The 27713-nt window shown below is 41.3% G+C and overlaps 3 protein-coding genes and 1 non-coding gene across 10 annotated transcripts in view; 2 read left to right on the top strand and 2 right to left on the bottom strand.

The window, feature by feature from the left end:
• The window catches only part of LOC110513970 (uncharacterized), a 129163-nt gene that overhangs the window by 5085 nt on the left and 96365 nt on the right, over positions 1-27713 (top strand). The window lies entirely within an intron of this gene.
• LOC110517120 (uncharacterized) overlaps positions 1-27713 on the bottom strand; it is a 121413-nt gene that overhangs the window by 77790 nt on the left and 15910 nt on the right. For 3 of the 7 annotated variants that reach the window (XM_090207040.1, XM_090207046.1, XM_090207047.1), the window contains exons 1-3: positions 10668-11245; positions 3244-3398; positions 2748-2901 (exon numbers count right to left, since the gene is read on the bottom strand). The exons of 2 other annotated variants lie outside the window; for them this stretch is intronic. In XM_090207040.1, the coding sequence (XP_090063166.1) occupies positions 2748-2824 (77 nt within the window). In that variant the 5' untranslated portion in view covers positions 2825-2901; positions 3244-3398; positions 10668-11245. Of the gene's footprint in view, positions 1-2747; positions 2902-3243; positions 3399-6237; positions 6293-10667; positions 11246-27713 lie in introns of those variants that run through there. 2 more of the 7 variants (XM_090207042.1, XM_090207041.1) reach the window with 2 other exon arrangements.
• LOC118941221 (U2 spliceosomal RNA) lies at positions 325-515 on the bottom strand. Its single transcript, XR_005037553.1, has one exon. It is a non-coding gene; the product is annotated as a U2 spliceosomal RNA (small nuclear RNA).
• On the top strand, positions 12169-21375 carry LOC110528899 (uncharacterized). Its single transcript, XM_036973137.2, has 3 exons — positions 12169-12469; positions 17658-17896; positions 18604-21375. The coding sequence occupies exons 2-3, from the start codon at positions 17794-17796 to the stop codon at positions 19521-19523; spliced, it is 1023 nt and encodes a 340-aa protein (XP_036829032.2). The 5' UTR covers positions 12169-12469; positions 17658-17793; the 3' UTR covers positions 19524-21375.

The following is a 27713-nucleotide window of genomic DNA, read 5'->3' as shown; positions in this document are numbered from 1 at the left end:
TGTGTATATATATATCCAAATCATAAGTGTTTTTGACTACTTTAGTACTTAGCTAGTGTATATGTTTGATCGTGTGTATTGCGCTGTTGAGGAGAGCTTGCAAGTAAGCATTTCACTGTACCGTTTACACCCTGTGTCCCATCTACGTGACGAAAACGTTTTTTTAAAGATTAACGCACCATTCACATCAGCTCAATATAACGGTGACCGACTTGACCAACACTTTCTAGCCACCACTGGCACTAAGATGAACTGTGTGTGTGACAATGTGACACTACAATATAGACTAAAACGAAACCATGCTTGATTTATATTTACAACGACAGGGGGTGCACCGTTCCTGGAAGTACTGCAATACCAGGTCGATGCGTGGAGTGGACGGAGCAAGCCCCTATTCCATCTCCCTATTCCAAAAATCAATTTAATATATGGTCCCCAGATAGGGGACGTATCAGATATTAAACTGATAAGAACAGATACTACACTTGATCTTAGCCAAAAGGCCGAGAAGCGATACCCACAATGGTTTCGGGAGAAAGTGGCCGTTCTCCGACACGTCAAATTCGACGATTTTTACACCAAAATGAGCTCTGTATACTATTTTCCCCCATAAAAAAAGATGATGCTTTAAATAAATGGCCGCATGGATTGCGAGTTGATCACCAGGTTTGACTGTTACAAAGTAACACAGTTGAAGGTTCTAAAGTCATGTGGTCATCCGCCCTCCAATCAGAAATGAGAGAATGCGTTGTTAAATTAAAACCATATTAACAGCTTAATTGGAATAATAACATATCACGGGTGGGGGTGGAGAGAAACAATTTGGAGATAATATAGACATACAATTAGATCTTGTATCAAATATCTCTGGTAGCGTTTCTGCCACAACGGAACTGAAGCAATTTGTCCACTTGATGGCGCCAGAGTTCCACCGACCGTTGCTTTTTCCAAGCTGTCCCGTGTGGTACATCAAACTGCATGACTTCAATACATCAACGCAAGAAATGTGAACAATAATAATAGCCTATGTATTTTTTTCTTCTGTTGAGCGTTGTAGGATAAGGCCATTGTGAGGAGGCCTTCATAAAGTTGCCCTCCTAAATTACTAGAGGACAAACTTCAAAGATGTCCATCCATGGCACTGGACTGAAGTGAGAGCTTAGGCCAGAGCGGTCCTGGCCTATGGTCCTGGCTGCCTAAATGTTTCCTCCTCATAATAAAGGTGGCACTTTTGAGGCTTACTTTTACATTTAGGCTTACTCAGTCACTACAAGAAATGTCATATCATGGTGGTAAAATTCCATTTTGGAAATGAAATGGTTGTGCTTTTTGTATTGTTCTGACTTCATGGGGCCTACTGGAATGAATGGGCTGCTTATTCTGTAACATTACTTGATGCTGTGTGTGACTGCTGTCTCCTGGCTCTGTGTTTGACCAGAACCGTCTCTCCTTCAACGCCATGGAATGCACAGGTATTACGGTCGTTGTCCTTTCAGCCCCCCGAGTGTAACGGATGTGAAACGGCTAGCTAGTTACCGGTGTTCGCGTTTCAATCGGTGACGTCACTTGCTCTGAGACCTTGAAGTAGTGGTTCCCCTTGCTCTGCAAGGGCCGCGGCTTTTGTGGAGCGATGGGTAACGATGCTTCGTGGGTGACTGTTGTTGATGTGTGCAGAGGGTCCCTGGTTCACGCCTGGGTAGGGGCGAGGGGACGGATCAAAGTTATACGGTTACATTGATGCTGTTGACCCGGATCACTGGTTATTTTGGATATTTCACTTAGGGGTGTACTCACTTTTGTTGCCAGCGGTTTAGACATTAATGGCTGTGTGTTGAGTTATTTTGAGGGGACAGCAAATTTACACTGTTATACAAGCTGTACACTCACTACTTTACATTGTAGCAAAGTGTCATTTCTTCAGTGTTGTCACATGAAAAGATATACTCAAATATTTACAGAAATGTGAGGGGTGTACTTACTCTTGTGACATACATACAGACATTACATAAGTTTGGGGTCACTTAGAAATGATTGTTTTTGAAAGAAAAAGCTAATTTAGTCCATTAAGGGGATAGCCGTTTTTCCAATTTTCACCTAAAATGACAAACCAAAATCTGCCTGTAGCTCAGGACCTGAAGCAAGGATATGCATATTCTTGATACCATTTGAAAGGAAACACTTTGAAGTTTGTGGAAATGTGAATTGAATGTAGGAGAGTATAATAGATCTGGTAGCAGAAAAGAAAAAAACAACTGTTTGTATTGTTTTGTACCACCATCTTTGAAATGCAACAGAAAGGTCTCAAATCTAGTCACGACTCTGGTTGTAATTTAGATGGTGTCCACAAGAGGGCAGCAGTGTATGTGCAAAGTTTCAGACTGATAACTGGAACTCTAATAAGCAAGTTGCATGAAATGTACTATGAAGTCACCCAGGTGTCCTTCACGATTTGCCCAAATGTACCCAAGTGGCCTCCAAGTGGTCGAATTGGTAAATTGATACATTTTCAAGAATATAAAACTATAGAAAACGTTAAAAAATGCTATGCCCATAAAAAATACAAGTTTACACACTCCCAGGAATGTCAAAACATTTTGGATCATTTGCTTCCCTACATAAAATGTGCTAACAGGAGACCAGACAAGAATGCTGATCCAATGTCTCCAAACACAGAGGTGTTCTCTACCTCCCTCCCTACCTACCTCCTTTTCTCCCTCCTTCCAGAATGAGAGGTAAAATGTTATCACCTGTAGTATCTCAGGGGGCTGTTCTCCATGCCTTCTTTCATCCAGGACGTCCTCAGCAGGAGCGGACCCTGTCCCATTTTCCAGAGTGGAGAACCGACGCATCCCGATTGGTGCTCTTCATAGCGCTGGTTCTACGGCCCGTCTCATCGAATGGCTGCAAGGAGAGATGGGGAACACCTCATAAATATTACCAGAATGAACTTGGGTTGAATCCAAAATGGCACCCTATTCCACAATATAAAGATAAGAGTACCATTACAGACAGTCTTTCCTCACCCCCAGCCCCTCTCCAAACACATAGGTGAAATATTTAAGATAATGACCAAGTTAGCAGCCAACACTGATCTAGTTTCATAATGTACACAAATAAAGTTTTAAAAAATGTAATTAAAATAACAAAATGTACACATTATTTACAATGACTGTACTTACAACACGCCCTAAACACAAGATTGTGCTGCTGGTCCCAAGTCTTTTTCTGCTGTAAAGCACTTACCATCCTCTACTTGTAGGCTGGCTGGGTATTCACACCTCTTGATGGCCGGGCGGGGGTTTGTTGTGGAGCCAGAGAGAGCAGCAGTCACTCTAAGTGGGGGATGGAGGACTTGAATGTGGTCTCTTTGTAGTCAGTCTTTATCACTAAAGCAAAATCTGTAAGAACTCAAGTTTATTACTTATTATATTGAACCTTTATTTTAGCAATACATCAAATATACAACAACACATCTATAAACATATATTATATTGAGTGGAGAACACTGTGGTGAAGGTTGTGTACCAATTTATTTACTTTTAAAATTAACCTTTATTTAAATTAGGCAAGTCAGTACAAATAATTATTTACAATGACGCCAAACCCGGACGACGCTGGGACAATTGTTCGCCGCCCTATGGGACTCCCAATCACGGCCGGATGTGATGCAGCCTGGAATCGAACCAGGTACTGCAGTGTGTTAGACCACTGCGCCAGTCGGGTGCCCAACGTGTATTGTATGTTGACTTTGACATTTAAAAAAAATATATTTTACCTGTATTTAACTAGGCAAGTCAGTTAAGAACAAATTCTTATTTTCAATGACGGCCTAGGAACAGTGGGTTAACTGCCTGTTCAGGGGCAGAACGACAGATTTGTAACCTTTCGGTTACTAGTCCAACGCCCTAACCACTAGGCTACCCTGCCGCCCCACATGTTGTGGCTTTAGGATTTACAATATAAAATAATATAAATAGAAAGACTTGTATTTCACTTACCAGTCTAATATAACGTCATCATCCTCTCCTTTAGCTGTTGTTACATTAGACTGGTAATAAAAGATAATATAGACAACAGTTAAAGGAGAGGATGATGACGTTACATTAGACTGGTAATAAAAGGTAAGACGTCATCATCCTCTCCTTTAGCTGTTGTCTATTACCTTTTATTACCAGTCTAATGTAACAACAGCTAAAGGAGAGGATGATGACGTCTTACCTTTTATTACCAGTCTAATGTAACGTCATCATCCTCTCCTTTAGCTGTTGTCTATATTACCTTTTATTACCAGTCTAATGTAACGTCATCATCCTCTCCTTTAGCTGTTGTCTATATTACCTTTTATTACCAGTCTAATGTAACGTCATCATCCTCTCCTTTAGCTGTTGTCTATTACCTTTTATTACCAGTCTAATGTAACGTCATCATCCTCTCCTTTAGCTGTTGTCTATATTACCTTTTATTACCAGTCTAATGTAACGTCATCATCCTCTCCTTTAGCTGTTGTCTATATTACCTTTTATTACCAGTCTAATGTAACGTCATCATCCTCTCCTTTAGCTGTTGTCTATTACCTTTTATTACCAGTCTAATGTAACAACAGCTAAAGGAGAGGATGATGACGTCTTACCTTTTATTACCAGTCTAATGTAACGTCATCATCCTCTCCTTTAGCTGTTGTCTATTACCTTTTTCTGCAAGAATATCGTCCAAAATCTGTATACTTGGACTTTGATTTAGCTTTTCCAGTATTAGTAGCCATATTGTAAGTTCAACATTTGCAAAACACCGTTTTCATAACTCACAGATCTGCGTAACGCGACAGAAATTGTCCGACAGATACAGGGTTTCCTCATACTACCGTAAAGCCCAGCTCATTGGCTATCAAGCCCGATTGGTGCTCATTTGACAACGTTAAAGTCAATTAAGTGAAACGACAGATTTTTTATGGAATGTCTTCATAGGCCTACAGATGCCCATTATTTTTTTTATTTCACCTTTATTTAACCAGGTAGGCAAGTTGAGAACAAGTTCTCATTTACAATTGCGACCTGGCCAAGATAAAGCAAAGCAGTTCGACACATACAACGACACAGAGTTACACATGGAGTAAAACAAACATACAGTCAATAATACAGTAGAAACAAGTCTATATACGATGTGAGCAAATGAGGTGAGAAAGGGAGGTAAAGGCAAAAAAAGGCCATGGTGGCAAAGTAAATACAATATAGCAAGTAAAACACTGGAATGGTAGATTTGCAGTGGAAGAATGTGCAAAGTAGAAATAAAAATAATGGGGTGCAAAGGAGCAAAATAAATAAATAAAATACAGTAGGGAAAGAGGTAGTTGTTTGGGCTAAATTATAGGTGGGCTATGTACAGGTGCAGTAATATGTGAGCTGCTCTGACAGTTGGTGCTTAAATCTAGTGAGGGAGATAAGTGTTTCCAGTTTCAGAGATTTTTGTAGTTCGTTCCAGTCATTGGCAGTAGAGAACTGGAAGGACAGGCGGCCAAAGAAAGAATTGGTTTTGTGGGTGACCAGAGAGATATACCTGCTGGAGCACGTGCTACAGGTGGGTGGATGCTATGGTGACCAGTGAGCTGAGATAAGGGGGGACTTTACCTAGCAGGGTCTTGTAGATGACATGGAGCCAGTGGGTTTGGCGACGAGTATGAAGCGAGGGCCAGCCAACGAAAGCGTACAGGTCGCAATGGTGGGTAGTATATGGGGCTTTGGTGACAAAACAGATTGCACTGTGATAGACTGCATCCAATTTGTTGAGTAGGGTATTGGAGGCTATTTTGTAAATGACATCGCCGAAGTCGAGGATTGGTAGGATGGTCAGTTTTACAAGGGTATGTTTGGCAGCATGAGTGAAGGATGCTTTGTTGCGAAACAGGAAGCCAATTCTAGATTTAACTCTGGATTGGAGATGTTTGATGTGGGTCTGGAAGGAGAGTTTACAGTCTAACCAGACACCTAGGTATTTGTAGTTGTCCACATATTCTAAGTCAGAGCCATCCGGAGTAGTGATGTTGGACAGGCGGGCAGGTGCAGGCAGCGATCGGTTGAAGAGCATGCATTTAGTTTTACTTGTATTTAAGAGCAATTGGAGGCCACGGAAGGAGAGTTGTATGGCATTGAAGCTTGCCTGGAGGGTTGTTAACAGTGTCCAAAGAAGGGCCAGAAGTATACAGAATGGTGTCGTCTGCGTAGATGTGGATCAGAGACTCACCAGCAGCAAGATTATCAGCAACCATCACTCCTGTGTTCCAGCGGCACGTTGTTAGCTACTCCAGGTTTATAATTTTAAAAGACAAATTGATCATTAGAAAACCATTTTGCAATTATGTTAACACAGCTGAAAACTGTTGTTCTGATTAAAGAAGCAATAAAATTGTCCTTCAGACTAGTTGAGTATCTGGAGCATCAGCATTTGTGGGTTCGATTACAGGCTCAAAATGCCTAGAAAAAAATAACTTTCTTCTGAAACATGTCACTATTCTTGTTCTGAGAAATGAAGGCTATTCCATGTGAGAAATTACCAAGAAACTGAAGATCTCGTACAACGATCTCGTACTACTCCCTTCACAGAACAGTGCAAACTGGCTCTAACCAGAAAAGAAAGATGAGTTGGAGGCCCCGGTGCACAACTGAGCAAGAGGACACGTACATTAGTGTCTAGTTTGAGAAACAGACGCCTCACAAGTCCTCAACTGGCAGCTTCATTAAATAGTACCTGCAAAACACCAGTCTCAACGTCAACAGTGAAGAGGCGACTCTGGTATGCTGGCCTTCTAGGCAGAGTTGCAAAGAAAAAGCCATATCTCAGACTGGCCAATAAAGGATTAAGATGGGCAAAAGAACACAGACACTGGACAGAGGAACTCTGCCTAGAAGGCCAGCATCCCGGAGTCGCCTCTTCACTGTTTAGACTCATGTTTTGCGGGTACTATTTAATGAAGCTGCCAGTTGAGGACGTGAGGCGTCTGTTGACCTGAACTCAAACAAGGTTCAGAATGTCCGCTGACTACCCTTCTATATAGCAAACCCTTAAGTTTATCCATTTTCATCTCACATGATTTTACATACATTTTTCAATGTTTATCATTTCAATAGCTCCTTGGTAATGTGACCTACTGGCCTCAAACTACTTTCAGAATGTCCGCTGACTGGCCGAGACGGGCACCACGAGGCATCCAGTGCGTTAACGCGACTGATCCCGGAGAAGCTGGCTGGAGCCCCAGGGAGAGTTCTCTTTTCTTTGTGAAGGCCTAGAGGCCAGGAGTCAGAGGTCACCAGGTCAATGGGGGCCTGTCTGGAGGTCAGGAAGGCCCCAATGAGAAGGCCCAAGTGAATTGGTGTGTGAGTGACACTGTCCTTCAGGGGGGCAGAGCAGGCAAATTAATGTAACATTGTGTGAGATGAAAATGGACAAACAAAAGGATGTGTAATGTGTAGGCCCACTGAGTGGACATTCTGAAACTTGTTTGAAGTCAGTAGGTCACATGACCATGGAGCTATTGAAATTCAAATATAACAAAAATTCTGTACTTTGTTTACGCTGACTAACTAATTCAACTATAGGAATACAAAATGCAGCTCACATTTCCACGTTTATTAGCTTTGAAAAGCAAATAAATGTCCAAATTGTGAAAATAAAACCTGTGCAATGTTGTGCGCAATTATTCCAACTTCATGACACTTATTTGGAGTCTGTGGCAAGTGGTTTGAAAGCTCGAATATCCAACCTGAAACTGGCTTTACCCCGGTCTCCTTAAGTAGGGTTTTCAGCTGTTACATTTGCCCATATTTGGCTCTGTGTAAACTACAATTCCGACGCTGTGTTTTAACGCTGAGAAATCTAAATAATCATCGCTTTCAAAACATATGGTGGTAGAGAGCATCCTAACGTTCAATATGACAGTCTGGTATGGTAATCTGAGCTGGTAGAGAGCATCCTAACGTTCAATATGACATTCTGGTATGGTAATCTGAGCTGGTAGAGAGCATCCTAACGTTCAATATGACAGTCTGGTATGGTAATCTGAGCTGGTAGAGAGCATCCTCACGTTCAATATGACAGTCTGGTATGGTAATCTGAGCTGGTAGAGAGCATCCTAACATTCAATATGACAGTCTGGTATGGTAATCTGAGCTGGTAGAGAGCATCCAAACATTCAATATGACAGTCTGGTATGGTAATCTGAGCTGGTAGAGAGCATCCAAACATTCAATATGACAGTCTGGTATGGTAATCTGAGCTGGTAGAGAGCATCCTAACGTTCAATATGACAGTCTGGTATGGTAATCTGAGCTGGTAGAGAGCATCCTAACGTTCAATATGACAGTCTGGTATGGTAATCTGAGCTGGTAGAGAGCATCCTCACGTTCAATATGACAGTCTGGTATGGTAATCTGAGCTGGTAGAGAGCATCCTAACGTTCAATATGACAGTCTGGTATGGTAATCTGAGCTGGTAGAGAGCATCCTAACGTTCAATATGACAGTATGGTATGGTAATCTGAGCTGGTAGAGAGCATCCTAACGTTCAATATGACAGTATGGTAATCTGAGCTGGTAGAGAGCATCCTAACGTTCAATATGACAGTCTGGTATGGTAATCTGAGCTGGTAGAGAGCATCCTCAAATTCAATATGACAGTCTGGTATGGTAATCTGAGCTGGTAGAGAGCATCCTCAAATTCAATATGACAGTCTGGTAATCTGAGCTGGTAGAGAGCATCCTAACGTTCAATATGACAGTCTGGTATGGTAATCTGAGCTGGTAGAGAGCATCCTCACGTTCAATATGACAGTCTGGTATGGTAATCTGAGCTGGTAGAGAGCATCCTAACGTTCAATATGACAGTCTGGTATGGTAATCTGAGCTGGTAGAGAGCATCCTCACGTTCAATATGACAGTCTGGTATGGTAATCTGAGCTGGTAGAGAGCATCCTAACGTTCAATATGACAGTATGGTAATCTGAGCTGGTAGAGAGCATCCTAACGTTCAATATGACAGTATGGTATGGTAATCTGAGCTGGTAGAGAGCATCCTCACGTTCAATATGACAGTATGGTATGGTGATCTGAGTGTGAGGCGCAAAAGCAAACTGACCAGACTAGTAAACACAGCCAGCAAAGCAATTGGTCGACCACAGGCACATTTGAGCAGTCTGTTCCACAATGCAACCAAAAAGGCGGCACTGGCTGTCGTTGGCGACCCCTCCCACCGTCTACACCCGCAGTTCGAGAGGTTTCCCTTCAGTCTGACGGTTAAGAACGCCCATCGCCAAGAAGAACGTGTTCAAAAATTAATTCGTTCCTTGTGTAACCGATTTGAAATGGCTAGCTAGTTAGCGGGGTGCACGCTAATAGCGTTTCAATTGGTGGCGTCACTCGCTCTGAGACCTTGAAGTAGTTGTTTCCCTTGCTCTGCAAGGGCCACTGCTTTTGTGGAGCAATGCTTCGTGGGAGGCAGTTGTAGGTGTGTGCAGAGGATCCCTGGTTGAGCTCAGGTAGGGACGAGGAGAGGGACAGAAGCAATACACTTGTGCTGTTGGACTACTAAATGCAAAGTAAATTGTATCGGTATATTAACTTATCTATCTAGTGCAGTTGGAACAGTAGTCGTTGTGAGTGAATGTATGTCCTCTAAGTTGATAGTGTATGCAACATGATGGACTGACTGGTTTAAATATGATGTATGTGATTATTTTAATGAAGGTGATTTCAAAGAAAAATTGGACAATAAAGTTTTATTCTATTCTAATAGTGTTTTGCTCCACCACGAGCCACCAGAACAGCTTCAATGCGCTATGGCATAGATTCAACAAGTGTCTGGAACTTCACATGTTTTTTGGGGGGGCCCATACTGCTAAGCAAGGATGAGGAAGTGATTCGCTGGTTGGTTCTCAAAAACATGTAAAATCACAAAAAGTGTTTGAACCCATTTATAAAATTACATTTACATAAAAAAATAGTGAAATAGGACACTTCTCCTTTAATGGGAGAAGGTTTCACATGTCTTTTATAATGGTTTATTTAACCAGGCAAGTCAGTTAAGAACAAATTCTTATTTTCAATGACGGCCTAGGAACAGTGGGTTAACTGCCTGTTCAGGGGCAGAACGACAGATTTGTACCTTGTCAGCTCGGGGGTTTGAACTTGCAACCTTCCGGTTACTAGTCCAACACTCTAACCACTAGGCTACCCTGCTGCCAATCAGAGATTGTTTGAGCTACTACATTCAAAATGTGATAGGAACAACTGTCTGCGACAAATTAGTATTGGTATTATATCTCTAAATCAAACAGGCGAGGTGTGACTGAGTTGTTGTAAAACAGGAAACTTCTCCTTTAACTTAGAACTACCCCTCCCAGATTCGGGAGAATTGTCATCAACTGACACTAATTAGCATAACGCAACTGACCAAAAATGCTACTAGAAAATATTCAGAAAATCACAAGTAAAATATAGTGAAACACATCTTAGCCTTTTGTTAAATCACCCTGTCATCTCAGATTTTGAAATTATGCTTTACAGCAAAAGCTAGACAAGCATTTGTGTAAGTTTATGATAGCCTAGCATAGCATTATGTCCAGCTAGCAGCAGGCAACTTGGTCACGAAAATCAGAAAAGCAATCAAATTAAATCGTTTACCTTTGATGAACTTCGGATGTTTTCACTCACGAGACTCCCAGTTAGACAGCAAATGTTCATTTTGTCCCATAAAGATTATTTTTATAGCCGAAATACCTCATTTTGTTCTTCACGTTTGGTTGAGAAATCCACCGGAAACTGCGGTCACGACAACGCCGAAAAATATTCCAAATTAGACCCATAATATCGACAGAAACATGGCAAACGTTTTTATAATCAATCCTCAAGGTGTTTTTCAAATATATATTCGATAATATATCAACCGGGGAAGTTGGCTTCCCAGTAGGAGCGAGAGGCACAATGGCCGCCTTAGTCTATTACGCACAATTCACTCTGAGAGCCACCAGCTAGCTGACCGCTGACGCAATGTTGTCGTTCACGCTCATTTTTCAAAATAAAAAGCCTGAAACTATGTCTTGTGACACTAGACACATTAGGGAAGCCATAGAAAAAGGAATCTGGCTGATATCCCATTCACTGCTCAATAGGGACGCATAGGAACGCAGAAGTTTCTAAATAAGAGTCCCTTCCTGAGTGGATTTTTCTCAGGCTTTCGCCTGCAATATCAGTTCTGTTATACTCACAGACAATATTTTTACAGTTTTGGAAATGCATATTCTAGCATCTTGTCCTGAGAAAATAGCTTGTTTACTTTGGGAACGTTATTTTTCCAAAAATGAAAATAGTGCCCCCTAGTTTTTTTGGGTATCCGTACTTTACTATTGATATTTTCTGGCAACTTTTACTCCACTACATTCCTAAAGAATATATGTACTTTTTACTCCTATACATTTTCCCTGACACCCAAAAGCACTGGTTACATTACAAATGGTCAGGCAGGACAGCAATGTGGCCCAATTAACACGTTGTCATTTCTACTGCCTCTGAACTGGCGGGCTCACTAAACACAAATACTACATTTGTAAATTATGCCTGAGTGTTGGAAGGTGCCCCTGAAAACCGTAAATAAAAATACATTAAATAAAATAAAAAAACTGGAAAATCATGCCGTCTGGTTTGCTTAAAGATGCGCTATGCAAACAAATCCTCAATTTCCTGGTTGCAAAATGTTCCGTTTGTGGCAAAACAAGCAATCATTGTGTAGAGAATCATTGTACCATCTAAACCGCTGTGAAATATATTTTCCATAACCAACTGGGGTATCTGGAGTGATCAGAGAGTAGACTAAAGAAGTGAAGTAGACAAATTGCCAGTGAAGAAGTTCTATGAAATTAGTCTGTGTAGTTACTAGGCTTGGGCGTAATTCCGTATATACCAGAATACTTGGGAAAAAGCCATAGGATGGTTTTTCAATACCGTTGAAACTATTTTCTTCGAAGTAAAATATTTGTAGCTACTTTTTAAGTAAATGCCTGCAGTTAACTTGTGCAATACGTTAGGAGATAAAGAACAGCGTTCTTATTTGCCTCTGTCACATTATTATGTAGTTTACGGTAGTCCCCCCAGTCACGTGGTGTTTGATGACAACGAGAAGAGACCTGAGTGTTCCCGCAAGATGGCGGTCAGTCAGTGTAGATACGTTATTTTTTTAAACTGAAGGAATTATTGGATTTCCTCTCCCAAACCCCGACCAGTCATAAAACAACATTGATTAAAACGTTGCTCGGAACGACACAATTTCATGTGTACAACATCTAAAGACCCGCATCACTATCATGGGAGCTTTGCCGTTTCTAAAAGGACGTATTTCGGGGGTTTTGGAGACTTCATTTTTTTCCCACCCCCATACTGCTAAACAAGGATGAGGGCGCGATTTGCTTGTTGTGGTAAGGTTCTCAAAAGTATGTGAAATCACAAAAATACTGTCTGGACCCTTCTATAAAAAAATGGATTTACATAAAAATTTGTGATTTAGTGTAGAGGATATAGGGGATGGTTGCATTTTTTGTCAACATCTCAGATTATTTTGAGCTCGTACATTCAAAATGTGAATAGGAACATCTGTCTGTTACAAAGTAGTGTTGGTTTTATCTCTCTAAATCAAACAGACAAGGTGTGACTGTCTCAAACACAAGGAGTGATATGTTCCAAATTCCCCCACCTCCCGGGTCAGTTGTAACAGGCCTTGGGGTGAGATGTTCCAAATTCCCCCACCTTCCAGGTCAGTTGTAACAGGCATTGGAGTGACATGTAACAGTTTGACATAATGCTAAAATCATAACATGCAACAAGATATCGAAAGCCTTTATTGGGAACATGAGAACAACATGTTTAACATTTTGTGTAGCAGAAATAATAATCAAAATTCAAATCAGAATGTTTCCTATTTTGACACTTAACTGGCCCTTCTCAACTAAACAACAACATCTGACAATTTAACATCTGAATCTAACTGAATGTGTGTGGTGTGAGTGAATTTGAGAGAGAGCAGGGGTGTGTGAATGTGTGAATGTTGGATATGTTAACTCGGAGTCACAGTTTAGACAGTGGTACGTACGGTAGTCCCGGGGTACAGGCTTGATGGGCCCATCAGTTTAGACAGTGGTACGTACGGTAGTCCCGGGGTACAGGCTTGGTGGGCCCATCAGTTTAGACAGTGGTACGGTAGTCCCGGGGTACAGGCTTGATGGGCCCATCAGTTTAGACAGTGGTACGTACGGTAGTCCCGGGGTACAGGCTTGGTGGGCCCATCAGTTTAGACAGTGGTACGGTAGTCCCGGGGTACAGGCTTGGTGGGCCCATCAGTTTAGACAGTGGTACGGTAGTCCCGGGGTACAGGCTTGGTGGGCCCATCAGTTTAGACAGTGGTACGGTAGTCCCGGGGTACAGGCTTGGTGGGCCCATCAGTTTAGACAGTGGTACGTACGGTAGTCCCGGGGTACAGGCTTGATGGGCCCATCAGTTTAGACAGTGGTACGGTAGTCCCGGGGTATAGGCTTGGTGGGCCCATCAGTTTAGACAGTGGTACGTACGGTAGTCCCGGGGTACAGGCTTGATGGGCCCATCAGTTTAGACAGTGGTACGTACGGTAGTCCCGGGGTACAGGCTTGGTGGGCCCATCAGTTTAGACAGTGGTACGTACGGTAGTCCCGGGGTACAGGCTTGATGGGCCCATCAGTTTAGACAGTGGTACGGTAGTCCCGGGGTACAGGCTTGGTGGGCCCATCAGTTTAGACAGTGGTACGTACGGTAGTCCCGGGGTACAGGCTTGATGGGCCCATCAGTTTAGACAGTGGTACGGTAGTCCCGGGGTACAGGCTTGGTGGGCCCATCAGTTTAGACAGTGATACGGTAGTCCCGGGGTACAGGCTTGGTGGGCCCATCAGTTTAGACAGTGGTACGGTAGTCCCGGGGTACAGGCTTGGTGGGCCCATCAGTTTAGACAGTGGTACGGTAGTCCCTGGGTACAGGCTTGGTGGGCCCATCAGTTTAGACAGTGGTACGGTAGTCCCGGGGTACAGGCTTGGTGGGCCCATCAGTTTAGACAGTGGTACGGTAGTCCCGGGGTACAGGCTTGGTGGCCCATCATTTGTATTCCCAGCACTGCACCCAGACCTCATTAGGCTTGTTATAACTAACCCTGATGCTTGCAGCCATTAGTTAGCTTCAACTTTAGCTACATGCTTAAACTTTAGCATTGCTAACTTGCATTAAATCTATATTTATTTATTTAACTAGGCAAGTCAGTTTTAAGAACAAATTCTTATTTTCAATGACGTCATCGTAAGAGTGGGTTAACTGCATTGTTCAGGGGCAGAACAAGATTTTTACCTTGTCAGCTCAGGGATTAGATCTTGCAACCTTTCGGTTACTAGTCCAATGCTCTAACCACTAGGCTACTTGCCGCCCCATATCTACACAAACTGGTTATGAACCTGAAATACGTTTGGTTAGTCTAACTACAAAGCAGGTGATGCCGTCACAAAAATTTGGCCCCAAATATGTCTTTCTTACTTCAAACTCAGATTTTGTTTTTCAACATGAGGGTTGAGGACCAAACTGAGCATGTGCACAGTGAGTCACATGATTTTAGCTTGTTCCTGCTTGACGATATTAAGTGTCACAGTTATCCTGTGTTACAACCATCCCGGTCTCCCCTAAAATAGGAAACTTCTCCTTTTAACTAAACTCAGCAAAAAAAAATAAAGTCCACTCACTGTCAACTGCATTTATTTTCAGCAAACTTAAAGTGTAAATAATTGTATGAACATAAGATTCAACAGCTGAGACAAGTTCCACAGACGTGACGAACAGAGATGTAATAATGTGTCCCTGAACAAAGGGGGTCAAAATCAAAAGTAACAGTCAGTCTCTGGTGTGGCCACCAGCTGCATTAAGTACTGCAGTGCATATCCTCCTCATGGACTGCACCAGATTTGCCAGTTCTTGCTGTGAGATACCCCACTCTTCCGCCAAGGCACCTGCAAGTTCCCGAACATTTCTGGGGGGAATGGCCCTAGCCTTCACCCTCCGATGAGGGATGAGGATGTCTTCCCTGTAACGCACAGCGTTGAGATTGGCTGCAATGACAACGAGCTCAGTCCGATGATGCTGTGACACACCACCCCAGACCATGATGGACCCACCACCTCAAAATCGATCCCGCTCCAGAGTACAGGCCTCGGTGTAACGCTCATTCTTTCGACCATAAACGCGAATCCGACCATCACCCCTGGTGAGACAAAACCGCGACTCGTCAATGAAGAGCACTTTTTGCCGGTCCTGTCTGGTCCAGCGACAGTGGATTTGTGCCCATTGGCAATGTTGTTGCCGGTGATGTCTGGTGAGGACCTGCCTTACAACAGGCCTACAAGTCCTCAGTCCAGCCTCTCTCAGCCTATTGCGGACAGTCTGAGCACTGATGGAGGGATTGTGCTTTCCTGGTGTAACTCGGCAGTTGTTGGTGCCATCCTCTACCTGTCCCGCAGGTGTGATGTTGGGATGTACCGATCCTGTGCAGGTGTTGTTACACGTGGTCTGCCACTGCAAGGACGATCAACTGTCGGTTCTGTCTTCCTGTAGCGCCGTCTTAGGCATCTCACAGTATGGACATTGCAATTTATTGCCTTGGCCACATCTGCAGTCCTCATGCCTCCTTGCAGCATGCCTAAGGCAGATGAGCAGGGACCTTGGGCATCTTTCCTTTGGTGTTTTTCAGTCAGTGGAAAGGCCTCTTTAGTGTCCTAAGTTTTCATAACTGTAACCTTAATTCCCTACCATCTGTAAGCTGTTAGTGTCTTAATGACTGTTCCACAGGTGCATGTTCATTAATTGTTTATTGTTCATTGGGAAACAGCATGGGAAACAGTATTTAAACCCTTTACAATGAAGATCTGTGAAGTTATTTGGATTTTTACGAATTATCTTTGAAAGACAGAGTCCTTTTTTTTTTTTTGCTGAGTTTAGTTTACTATTGATATTTCCTGGCAACTTTTACTCCTCTACATTCCTAAAGAACATATGTACTTTTTACTCCCATACATTTTCACTGACTCCCAAAAGTTCTTGTTACATTTCGAATGCTCAGGCAGGAGAGCAATATGGTCCAATTCACTCGTTGTCATCCTTGCTGCCTCTGATCTGTCAGACTCACTAAACGCAAATATTGCGTTTGTAAATGATGCCTGAGTGTTGGAGTGTGCCCCTGGCCGTCCATAAATACATCAAAACAGTCTGGTTTGCTTAAAGATGCATTATGCAGAAATTCCTCTTCCAGTTCCTGGTTGCATGAATTTGAATAATACGGATAATTTCAGTTTGTGACAAAATAATCATTGGAGAATCATTGTACCATCTAAACCGCTGTGAGAACGTTTCCATGACCACAAATATTGTACAGTGCATTCGGAAAGTGTTCAGACCCCTTCACTTTTCCCACATTTTATTACGTTTCAGCCTTATTCTAAAATGGATTAAATAGTTTTTTCCCCCTCATAAATCTACACACAATACCCCATAATGACATCACAATACCCCATAATGACATCACAATACCCCATAATGACATCACAATACCCCATAATGACATCACAATACCCCATAATGACAAAGTAAAAACTGAAATACCACATTTACATAAGTATTCAGACCCTTTACTCAGTACTTTGTTGAAGCACCTTTGGCAGCGATTACAGCCTTGATTCTTCTTGGGTATGACACTACAAGCTTGGCACACCTGTATTTGGTGAGTTTCTCCCATCGCCACAGAGGAACTCTGGCGCTCTGTCAGATTGAATACTTATGTAAAATGTTAGTTTGTTTTTAATACATTTGCAAAAATGTCTAAACCTGTTTTTGCTTTTTTAATATTGGGTATTGTGTGTAGATTGATGAGTAAAACATTTGAATGTCATCCATTTTAGAATGAGGTTGTAACGTAACAATGTGGAAAAAGTCAAGGATGTTTGAATACTTTCCGAATGCGCTGTAGTTATCCTCTACTCAGGTGTACAAAAGTAAAAGACGACAACTAAACTTAGGAAGGGGAAGCATAGAAATATCACACACAGAACAGATCTACCGCTTCTTAGACTTGCTTTCAATGAGACTGACAGATCGATAACTCACATTTCTATGTGCATTTCTATGTGCATTTGGTCGGGTTGCCTAAAAAGTTACATATTAATAAAAGGAATTTGATGTACTTTTACTCAAATATAACAATTTAGTTCTTTTTTCCACCACTAACCATTGGTTTTTGATTGAAATAATACAGTGAAGACCAGGTTATTCAGGAAAATAGTACATAGTGCTGCCTAAAACATACTGCAACCTTGTACTAAATGGTTTTAGTGATTTATATTAATTTAGGAAATCTATAGGTTAAGTGCACTTACGTTGTGTAATTTAAAGTATGTGAGTCTAATCTGAATTCATGTTTTGTTTTCAATGTTTAGCTACCTGATCTGTTGAAATGCGATAATTGAACAAGAACAATTTAATATATATTTAGAGAATAAAGAAAGTGCCAGAACTGTCAAGAAAATAACTTTTGTGTCCGTTTCTCTTTATTACTACTGGCTGACTCAGATTAAGTCTGAGGCCGTTAACATCAACAGTGAGGACAAACCCAACCTGCCTCTCTCCTTCCACACTGAGTAGAAACCTACAGTCACTGGGTACTGATAGTGACAGTGGAGCCCAGTTTGCTCTGCAGGATCCAGAGATGGCATCAGTGAAGCTGGAAGACTGCAGTCAAACACTGGAGCTGAATGTCAACATTAAAGATGAAGAAGAGGAGGAGAAGATTGGGACATCTGTTAATCATGGTAACAGCAGGTTCTATCTATAAGTTATCTTCATAAATTAGACCTCCATAAGTTATGACCCAGTCTATTGATAGGTTGAAGTCTGTAACTCTGACATCACACATCCCTGAGAAACTCCAGACTGCACAACAAAGCTTGTTATTCATTCCAACTTCTCCACTTTGTATGAAAAGTTACTGTAGAACTGTTTCATGATGAACTGTTTAAATAAGAAAGTAATGTTATTTCATGCCACTGAGTCTTGTATGGTTTGATACCAGTATTGTCAGCATTTAGAAAAAATGCAATTCCAATTAATTGAACACTGAAATTACAGTTATCATCAATCCTTTGAGAGAAACATTTCGAATTGGAATTTGGTTTGCATTCTGAATTAACTTGAATAGAAATGGAATTGACCCCAACCCTGGTGGTTGCTAACTTGTGATAGTGAGTGGAGGATGATATGAAATGAGTCTGTGTAGTTACTAACCCTTGTGATAGTGAGTGGAGGATGATATGAAATGAGTCTGTAGTTTCTAACCCTTGTGATAGTGAGTGGAGGATGATATGGCTCCTAATTTTCACTCCTTTTACCCCTTTTTGCCTTCAACTCTTATCCACTTTTAGAATTAGTTTTATTCATTTTTTGTATGGTACAGCCTACTGATATGAAGTCATATGTATATCTCTTCAACTGACTGGTTCTTCTGATGTTGTTCACACAGGAGACCATGTTGAGACATTCTCTACATCCAGAGAGCAACAGCAGGAAGATCACAGAGCTAAGAGGTCTCACCACTGCCCACATTGTGAGGAGATTTTCCCAATTCTATCAAAGCTAGAAATGCACCTAAAAATACACACAGGAGAGAGTCTGTATTCCTGTTCCGACTGTGGAAAAAGCTTCAAAACATCAAGGTCTCTGACAGTTCATCAGAGAACACACACAGGAAAGACGCCTTACTCCTGCTCGGAATGTGGAAAAAGTTTCTCTCAACAGAGCAATTTAAAAACACACCAACGTATACATAAAGGAGAGAAGCCTTACTCCTGCTCTGACTGTGGGGTCAGTTTCTCAGGATTGGATACCTTAAAAACACACAAACGTATACATACAGGAGAAAAGCCATATTCCTGCTCTGACTGTGGGAAGACATTTTCTCAACTGGTCCATTTAAATGCACACCAACGTATACATACAGGAGAGAAGCCTTACTTCTGCTCTGACTGTGGAAAGAGTTTCTCTCAACAGAGCAGCTTAAAATCACACCAGCGTACACATACAGGAGAGAAGCCGTACTCCTGCTCTGACTGTGGGAAGTGCTTCACAACATCATCTGCAATAAACGTTCATCAGAGAACACACACAGGAGAGAAGCCTTACTTCTGCTCTGACTGTGGAAGGAGTTTTTCCCGATTGAATACCTTAAACTGTCACCAGCTAATACATACAGGACAGAAGCCTTACTTCTGCTCTGACTGTGGGAAGAATTTCTCTCTACAGAGCAGCTTAAAATCACACCAACCTATACATACAGGCGAGAAGCCTTACTCCTGCTCTGACTGTGGAAAGTGTTTCTCTCGACAGGGCAGCTTAAAATCACACCAACGGATACACACAATAGAGAAGCCTTTTTCAGAATAAAACCGTACATTTTGGGTGGATTGACAATGGACCCCTGCTTAAAGTATCCTCCTTTTTAAATGAAGTCTTACAGAGTTGGCTACAATGTCATCCTCCAGATAAGGCAGATCTAATATTACAGCAAATAATATGGCTCAGCTCCAATGTACTGATAGATCAAAAAAAACTTTATGTAAAAAATGTGTATAATATCTATGAAGGACATACATTTTCAACCTTTTACAACATACCACATTTTCAGACAAGATAGAAAGGCCAAAGAGGGCGGTGTTGCAATCTACTGCAAAGATAGTCTGCAGAGTTCTGTCCAACTATCCAGGTCTGTACCCAAACAATTTGAACTTCTACTTTTAAAAATCCACCTCCTCTAAAAACAAATCTCTCACCGTTGCTGCCTGCTACAGACTTAAAAAAATCATACAATGTGATTTTCTGGATTTTGTTTTAGATTCCGTCTCTCACAGTTGAAGTGTACCTATGATAAAAATGACAGACCTCTACATGCTTTGTAAGTAGGAAACACTGCCGATTTTGCAGGTTATCAAGTACTTGTTCTCCCCACCGTATATCTCTCTGGTCACCCACAAAACCAATTCTTCCTTTGGCCGCCTCTCCTTCCAGTTCTCTGCTGCCAATGACTGGAACGAACTACAAAAATCTCTGAAACTGGAAACACATCTCCCTCACTAGCTTTAAGCACCAGCTGTCAGAGCAGCTCACATATTACTGCACCTGTACATAGCCCATGTATAATTTAGCCCAAACTACCTCTTTCCCTACTGTATTTATTTATTTTGCTCCTTTGCACCCCATTATTTCTCTCTACTTTGCACATTATTCCACTGCAAATCTACCATTCCAGTGTTTTACTTGCTATATTGTATTTACTTTGCCACCATGGCCTTTTTTTGCCTTTTACCTCCCTTTCTCACCTCATTTGCTCACATCGTATATAGACTTGTTTCTACTGTATTATTGACTGTATGTTTGTTTTACTCCATGTGTAACTCTGTGTCGTTGTATGTGTCGAACTGCTTTGCTTTATCTTGGCCAGTTCGCAGTTGTAAATGAGAACTTGTTCTCAACTGGCCTACCTGGTTAAATAAAGGTTAAATAAAAAATACTGCCTGATGCTTTCACATCAGCATGGACCAACATCCCTGTGGATCCATGTCCCGAAGAATTCGGGCTGTTCTGCAGGCAAAATTGGTGTAACTAATAAACTGTCCGGTGAGTGGTAAATGAGCAAGGCATACTGGGATAAAAGTTTTGGTTAACAGCATACATGACTGGTTCCCCAGGCACAAAACCCTCGAATAGGCTCTCAATTTAGCATATTTAACAGGCTGCTGATGGGCCATCAACTGCGTCCCATTGTATTTACACTGGTTGGGTGGGTTAGGCCCACAGAACAATGACACTTGCCCCAATAGCCAATCAGCAAGCAGTTGTATGGACTTCACAAAGCTGTGGAAATATGTCCAGACAGTCAGAATTGTTATTTATTCAAACTGATATATAGATATCAGTTAGACAAATTACAGTTCAACTCATATTGATTAACTAGATTTTCCATATCAGTGGCCATTATTAAAACAATGTAGTCTGATGGTTGACTGGATGGCACTGCTTCCCTCTGCAGTTTCTGTGGGAATGAGCTGGTAGACACAACATGTATCAGATGGTGTGATGATCCGTTTTTAATACTAAACAATTATTTAACGATACACAATCTTAGAAATGACTTCATATATTTATTAAATTGTCATTGATGAGAAAAGTGTTTTAGATGAATGCATTGAACTGAATCGATCTACCAATAAATAAAGTTTGTACATTTTTGCTGGTCAAACTCTTCTTCTCTTTTGTATAATTACATAGGGCCATGTCTCTCACCTGAAATGTGCTGCTGCATTCATCCCAGTCATCAACAACAGAGCATTGGGGTAGGTCCATGTCTCTCACCTGAAATGTGCTGCTGCATTCATCCCAGTCATCAACAACAGAGCATTGGGGTAGGTCCATGTCTCTCACCTGAAATGTGCTGCTGCATTCATCCCAGTCATCAACAACAGAGCATTGGGGTAGGTCCATGTCTCTCACCTGAAATGTGCTGCTGCATTCATCCCAGTCATCAACAACAGAGCATTGGGGTAGGTCCATGTCTGACAATGTGTGCGCAATTACAATGACAATTGAACATGTTCAATTAAAAAAATGATACATAACAAACATACTGTTGACACACAGGCTATGGTGTAATGGAATGTTTTGCCATGTGTGGCTGGTTTTGTGGATTTTGACACTTATGACTGGTTATGACATCTACATAAAATAATGCAATATGTCTAAACAGTGACAAGTTCTATTAGCTGTTATTGACATATTGTGACTGTGTTATAAAGTGTTATGACGCTGGGTGTAAAGTAGTGTTAGCGATTATTCTAATTCTATAGTTAAAATATAATAATGACAAATTAAAATGCCAGGGAGCAGTTATTGTGACAGAGTAGGAACCAGTGTTTTCTATTAGCTACGTCATCTAGCTAACATTCTTGCTTCACATATTCCTATTTGGTTTTGAAGATACGGTTTCCCAAACAACATGCTGATTCAGGTCTACAGCATCACTGGTATTATCAGGCTGCATAGCTAATTACGTTTGCTCTGACTCAGTACATTTATTAGATTGCTAGCTAGCGATTAGCATTAGCGGCTAACAATATTTAGGCCCAACTTGCAGTGTAATTTTAGAACGCTAGTGGTTTATATTAAGAAGTAAAGAGAAAACAGCATTGATGTCATCAACATTGCCCTCGGAGTGTGGTGTCAGGAAAATAACCTCACACTCAACGTCAACAAAACTAAGGAGATGATTGTGGACTTCAGGAAACAGCAGAGGGAACACCCCCCTATCCACATCGATGGAACAGTAGTGGAGAGGGTAGTAAGTTTTAAGTTCCTCAGCGTACACATCACAGACAAAATGAATTGGTCCACCCACACAGACAGCATCATGAAGAAGGCGCAGCAGCGCCTCTTCAACCTCAGGAGGCTGAAGAAATTCGGCTTGTCACCAAAAGCACTCACAAACTTCTACAGATGCACAATCGAGAGCATCCTGTTGGGCTGTATCACCGCCTGGTACGGCAACTGCTCCGCCCACAACCGTAAGGCTCTCCAGAGGGTAGTGAGGTCTGCACAACGCATCACCGGGGGCAAACTACCTGCCCTCCAGGACACCTACACCACCCGATGTCACAGGAAGGCCATAAAGATCATCAAGGACAACAACCACCCGAGCCACTGCCTGTTCACCCCACTATCATCCAGAAGGCGAGGTCAGTACAGGTGCATCAAAGCTGGGACCGAGAGACTGAAAAACAGCTTCTATCTCAAGGCCATCAGACTGTTAAACAGCCACCACTAACATTGAGTGGCTGCTGCCAACACACTGACTCAACTCCAGCCACTTTAATAATGGGAATTGATGTAAAATATATCACTAGCCACTTTAAACAATGCTACCTAATATGTTTACATACCCTACATGATTCATCTCATATGTATATACTGTACTCTATATCATCTACTGCATCTTTATGTAATACATGTATCACTAGCCACTTTAAACTATGCCACTTTGTTTACATACTCATCTCATATGTATATACTGCACTCAATACCATCTACTGTATCTTGTCTATGCCGCTCTGTACCATCACTCATTCATATATCTTTATGTACATATTCTTTATCCCCTTACACTTGTGTCTATAAGGTAGTAGTTTTGGAATTGTTAGGTTAGATTACTTGTTGGTTATTACTGCATTGTTGGAACTAGAAGCACAAGCATTTCGCTACACTCGCATTAACATCTGCTAACCATGTGTATGTGACAAATAAAATTTGATTTGACCCTGCAGACGGAACATAAGTGTCTCATGGTCCAGGAACAACAAATGCCTCCTCGGGTGACAGGAGGTGGGGCTAGGTCTGTGTGGAAAGCGGCAAGAAGAGAAGCGAAGATTCAAGAAGCTAAGTATGATTTTAAAAAATGGATGTTACACCGGACGTATCCCATGTAACAAATCAAACATTAACATAGGAAAAGTAAAAACTCAAACGGGTCCGTGCAACAATACCAGTACGTCGTAAAATACGGTATACCGTTCAGCCCTACTTACAAAAATGTATAATCTTTATCCCACTGGAAGGGTGGGTTCAAAGAGGTGAAAGGCACTATAACTAAGAACTGGGGTGTATTCATTATGCCTTGCAACGGAAACCGTTTACCATTTAAAAAGCAAACAGAGCAAATGGAGCGAAATTGGGAGGGACCTACCTGAATTTGTCCAATAGAAACTATCCTTGTCATTGCAAAACTTTTTCAATTTGGAGTAAAGGGTTTATGATGCAAAACGTTTTCCAACAGACAATGTTTTCCAACAGAATCGGCATAATGAATCCCCCCACGTGGAGGTTTTAAACAAAAACCATTCATACATCTGAAAACCTAAGGTTCATCATGTTACATTATAGGTATGTGGTCAGGTGTTACATTGACAATTACAGGCTCTATTATTCACTCATCGGTTTCTCTCAATAGTTACTATTGGGGAATGGAACCTTGTGTTACCTTCCTCACACCACTACAGTATTCATTTCAACAGACCTTTTCCATGGTCCATTGTTACAGCTCAGTAAATGCCCAAGACTATATTGAGGGTCAAACTGTTGAAATGTCCAGTTCATTATGTAAATAGTCTTGTAGAACTCTGGTGTGGGGAAAGGGAAATGCATTTAACCAAAATGTGTCTTCCACATTTAACCCAAACCCTCTGAATCAGAGGTGTGTGTGTGTGTGTGTGTGTGGGGGGGGTGTCTTGTAGCTAAAAAAATATATATATTTTTGTTTTGGTTGTATTGATGGAATGTTTGTCCTCAGGGCACCATAGCAACTGAGACACTGGGTTCCTGAGTAAAAACAAGTAAAAACAGTAAAACTGTAGAGAAACTCTCCCAAACAGACACAGAGTCAGACCAGGCTGAGAGGGAAGCAGTAACACCCTCAACTGGCAGACTATAGCTGTGTTCGAATACCCATACTAACATACTACATACTACAAACTAGAGTTAATTTTAGTATACTGTAAACGAACGGTATCGTTTCAGTTGAGCGTACGAGAGCTTTACCTGTCTTCCAGATGCTGTTGCTATGCAACCTCTTGCTAGCTTTTTAGCATATCAAATGACTAGCTAAACATTTTAAGATTTCGGGTGTGTGTTCGTAAATTCAATCTGGAGTGCCAGAGTGCACTTGGGCTTTCGTAAATTCAGAGCGCTGTCAGATTTTCAGTTCGAATCGCCCTCGGAGCGTTCAGAGCCACACTGGACGCTGTGGCCGAGGAGGAGGGTTGATCCGAGCGTTCAACGGCAGTCAAGCACCCAAGCTAACTGGCTAACGTTTGCTAGCTACTTCCAGACACAAATGAGAGAACACCTCACTGACCATTTTACTTGCCATAGCAGAACTGGTTAGACTGTTTTCATGTAATCCAGAGCGTTGGTGACCGCTAGCAATAATTTATTAGGCTTTCTTTTGCCGACGTTTACTGACGCCGGCTATATTCAACGGGTGTTGAGCGTTCGTAAATTCATCAGTCATTCTGCACAAGAGTGTTCTGAAATCGGAGTAGATAGCCAGAATTAACAATGTCTATTGAAACGCACAATGACTACAGTATAGAGTGATGTGAATAATCAAGTCAATAAAATGTTGGTTAGTTAGATACCAGATAGTTAATATACTGCCTGGCAAGTTCCATGTAACGTTATTAGTATCCAACTAACGTTAGCTAACATACCAGTACATACTGCTGTAATGCTATGCAGTTCCTAAGGATAGCGTAGCTAACATACCAGTACATACTGTTGTAATGCTATGCAGTTCCTAAGGATAGCGTAGCTAACATACCAGTACATACTGCTGTAATGCTATGCAGTTCCTAAGGATAGCGTAGCTAACATACCAGTACATACTGCTGTAATGCTATGCAGTTCCTAAGGATAGCGTAGCTAACATACCAGTACATACTGTTGTAATGCTATGCAGTTCCTAAGGATAGCGTAGCTAACATACCAGTACATACTGCTGTAATGCTATGCAGTTCCTAAGGATAGCGTAGCTAACATACCAGTACATACTGCTGTAATGCTATGCAGTTCCTAAGGATAGCGTAGCTAACATACCAGTACATACTGCTGTAATGCTATGCAGTTCCTAAGGATAGCGTAGCTAACATACCAGTACATACTGCTGTAATGCTATGCAGTTCCTAAGGATAGCGTAGCTAACATACCAGTACATACTGCTGTAATGCTATGCAGTTCCTAAGGATAGCGTAGCTAACATACCAGTACATACTGCTGTAATGCTATGCAGTTCCTAAGGATAGCGTAGCTAACATACCAGTACATACTGCTGTAATGCTATGCAGTTCCTAAGGATAGCGTAGCTAACATACCAGTACATACTGCTGTAATGCTATGCAGTTCCTAAGGATAGCGTAGCTAACATACCAGTACATACTGCTGTAATGCTATGCAGTTCCTAAGGATAGCGTAGCTAACATACCAGTACATACTGCTGTAATGCTATGCAGTTCCTAAGGATAGCGTAGCTAACATACCAGTACATACTGCTGTAATGCTATGCAGTTCCTAAGGATAGCGTAGCTAACATACCAGTACATACTGCTGTAATGCGATGCAGTTCCTAAGGATAGCGTAGCTAACATACCAGTACATACTGCTGTAATGCTATGCAGTTCCTAAGGATAGCGTAGCTAACATACCAGTACATACTGCTGTAATGCTATGCAGTTCCTAAGGATAGCGTAGCTAACAAATTGTCAGCCAACTTAACGTGTAACGTAACTTATTTGAAAAGTCATTACTTAATTACATTGCTCAACATTTTCTTAACATTTGTTATAATTAGTTAAAGAAATGAATTTGTATTCTCTCTCATTGGACTTCGGCTGCATATTTTACCCCATTTTCTTGAAATCTGAACACGTTGTGAAGCCATGCCCCTTTTTTGCTGACAATACTGGTGTCAAACCATATAAGTCTCAGTAGCATGAAATAACATCTACCTTCTCATTGAAACAGTTCCTCATGAAACAGGTCTACTGCAACTTTTCATGCACAGTGGGAAGTTGGAACAAGAAGTTATTGTCTTGACAGTTCTGGAACTTTCTTTGAGTCTAAAAATATATTATATTTTTTTATTGTACAATTATCTAATTTCAACAGATCAGGCAGCTAAACATTGAAGGTAAAATATTAATTCAATCACAGACACATGCACACTTTAAATTACACAATGCAAGTGCACTTAAATTGACATAAATTAATAAACGACTCAAAAACCATTTAGTACAAGGTTGCAGTATGTTTTAGGCAGCACTATGTACTATTTTCCTGAATAACCTTGTCTTCACTGTATTATTTAGCGATTAACCAACATTTCCATTTTTTGGGGGGTTATTAAAACAACTAATTGACTGACGTCGTTTCAAATGCTTGAATTCGATTTAGTTCCGTTCTCTGAGCCCAACGGCCATTTCTCTAGAGATAAATCAAATCTTTAACGAGTGAAATCAAGTCAGGAACTACAATATGTGGTACGTGTGATCTCTAGATGGATACTTTTACGTCTGCTACGTTACGTTAGAGGACTTTAAGGAATAAAAAAAATTATCAAGTAATCAAATAGGAACTAAGTATTGTGGTAGATATTTTAAATACTATAAAATGAGAGAAACTTATTACACAGGTCAGAGTTATACTTAAACTAAATCTTTATTAATTTATAAATAATCAAACACAAATGGACAGAGTGAGTTCTCACTGAGTGGAGTGAGCCACTGGGTTATCTACTATCTCAGGATAGGTCAGGATAGGTGCAACCTCCGAGATGATGTACAATGGTTCCAGACACTAACCCCACACACCCTGTGCCAGACCTTAGGCCCCAAATACAAGGAACTTGTTGTTTTGTTCAGTACTAAGAACTTAAAAGGACACTTGTTGTTACTTAGTTTCCACCTTGCTAGGAGGGTGTGACTGACGTACAGACACTTGTTGTTACTTAGTTTCCACCTTGCTAGGAGGGTGTGACTG

The sequence above is a fragment of the Oncorhynchus mykiss genome, chromosome 18 (genome assembly GCF_057628025.1).
Source record: "Oncorhynchus mykiss isolate SJ-2025 chromosome 18, ASM5762802v1, whole genome shotgun sequence".
Classification (NCBI taxonomy): Eukaryota; Metazoa; Chordata; class Actinopteri; order Salmoniformes; family Salmonidae; genus Oncorhynchus; species Oncorhynchus mykiss.
Note: the sequence above shows the minus strand (reverse complement) of the source record. Positions and strands in the feature narration are given on the sequence as shown.

Coding starts and splice junctions, on each gene's coding strand:
- LOC110528899 (XM_036973137.2), top strand. CDS start 17,794: ATGGCATCAGTGAAGCTGGAAGACTGCAGTCAAACACTGGAGCTGAAT. Junction 17,897..18,603: donor TGGGACATCTGTTAATCATG/GTAACAGCAGGT, acceptor TTGTTCACACAG/GAGACCATGTTGAGACATTC.